This window comes from Bison bison, unplaced genomic scaffold, assembly GCF_000754665.1.
Source record: "Bison bison bison isolate TAMUID 2011002044 unplaced genomic scaffold, Bison_UMD1.0 scf7180017864192, whole genome shotgun sequence".
NCBI lineage: Eukaryota > Metazoa > Chordata > Mammalia > Artiodactyla > Bovidae > Bison > Bison bison.
In genome coordinates, this window is record NW_011494764.1 from 4,686,715 (window position 1) to 4,687,620 (window position 906).

The 906-nt window shown below is 61.8% G+C and overlaps 2 protein-coding genes across 2 annotated transcripts in view; one reads left to right on the forward strand and one right to left on the reverse strand.

Annotated features, from left to right (window-relative positions):
* The window catches only part of PIEZO1 (piezo-type mechanosensitive ion channel component 1), a 27,559-nt gene extending 27,127 nt beyond the window's left edge, over nt 1–432 (forward strand). The window contains exon 53 of the mRNA XM_010843994.1: nt 37–432. Coding sequence (XP_010842296.1) covers nt 37–286 — 250 coding nt within the window. The 3' untranslated portion in view covers nt 287–432. The remainder of the gene's footprint in view (nt 1–36) is intronic.
* A 64-nt stretch (nt 433–496) lies between these two features.
* Nucleotides 497–906, reverse strand: part of CTU2 (cytosolic thiouridylase subunit 2 homolog (S. pombe)) — a 20,616-nt gene continuing 20,206 nt past the window's right edge. The window contains exons 15-17 of the mRNA XM_010843995.1: nt 827–893; nt 674–732; nt 497–595 (exon numbers count right to left, since the gene is read on the reverse strand). Coding sequence (XP_010842297.1) covers nt 520–595; nt 674–732; nt 827–893 — 202 coding nt within the window. The 3' untranslated portion in view covers nt 497–519. The remainder of the gene's footprint in view (nt 596–673; nt 733–826; nt 894–906) is intronic.

Here is a 906-nt window from a genome sequence, read left to right on the forward strand (position 1 = left end):
GCCCCGAGGCTCACTTGCACACCCACCTGCCCCCAGCATCATGGGGCTGTACGTGTCCATCGTGCTGGTCATCGGCAAGTTCGTGCGCGGCTTCTTCAGCGAGATCTCGCACTCCATCATGTTTGAGGAGCTGCCTTGCGTGGACCGCATTCTCAAGCTATGCCAGGACATCTTCCTGGTGCGGGAGACGCGGGAGCTGGAGCTGGAGGAGGAGCTCTACGCCAAGCTCATCTTCCTGTACCGCTCACCCGAGACCATGATCAAGTGGACGCGCGACAAGGAATAGAGCCACCATGGGTGGAGTCGAGGCCCCAGCCTGATGCTGCTGTCACAGGAAGCTGCGGCCCGCTCGGCGCAGGACTGCTGGCCCTTCATGTTGTCCCCCACCCCCATGCGTACTGTAGTTTTCTAATTAAAACGTTTTTATTTATACAAAGGGGCAATCACATGCCGACTGCCCAGCCTTGCCTGCCTTCTTGCTCCCGGGGGGTCTCTTGTCCCAGGTGCTGGTCCGCGAGCTCAGCTCTCGCCAGTCCCGGCCTCGTCTTCGCTGTCCCCCAGCAGGTACTCCCGGATCTCCTGCTCGGCTGTGGCCCTGGGGGAACTGCATGGTAGGAACGGACACCCAGAAGGACCCCTCCTATGCTCCCTTCCCCAGCAGAACAGGCAGTACCTCTGGCTGCGGAGCTGGGCCTCGGACAGGATATAGGGTGGCAAGAGCTCCAAGGAGGGCTGCAACAGAGAGTTAGCACAGGCGAGGGGCTGAAAGGCACGAGGCTGGCCAGTGCCCACCTGTCCCTCACCCGGGAGAGAGGTGGCTGCTCACCAAGTCCTTCATGTTCACTCGGCAGCCGTAGGACAGCTGCTCCATGACCTGGGCCCGGGGGTCCTCCCTGCAGAGCACGC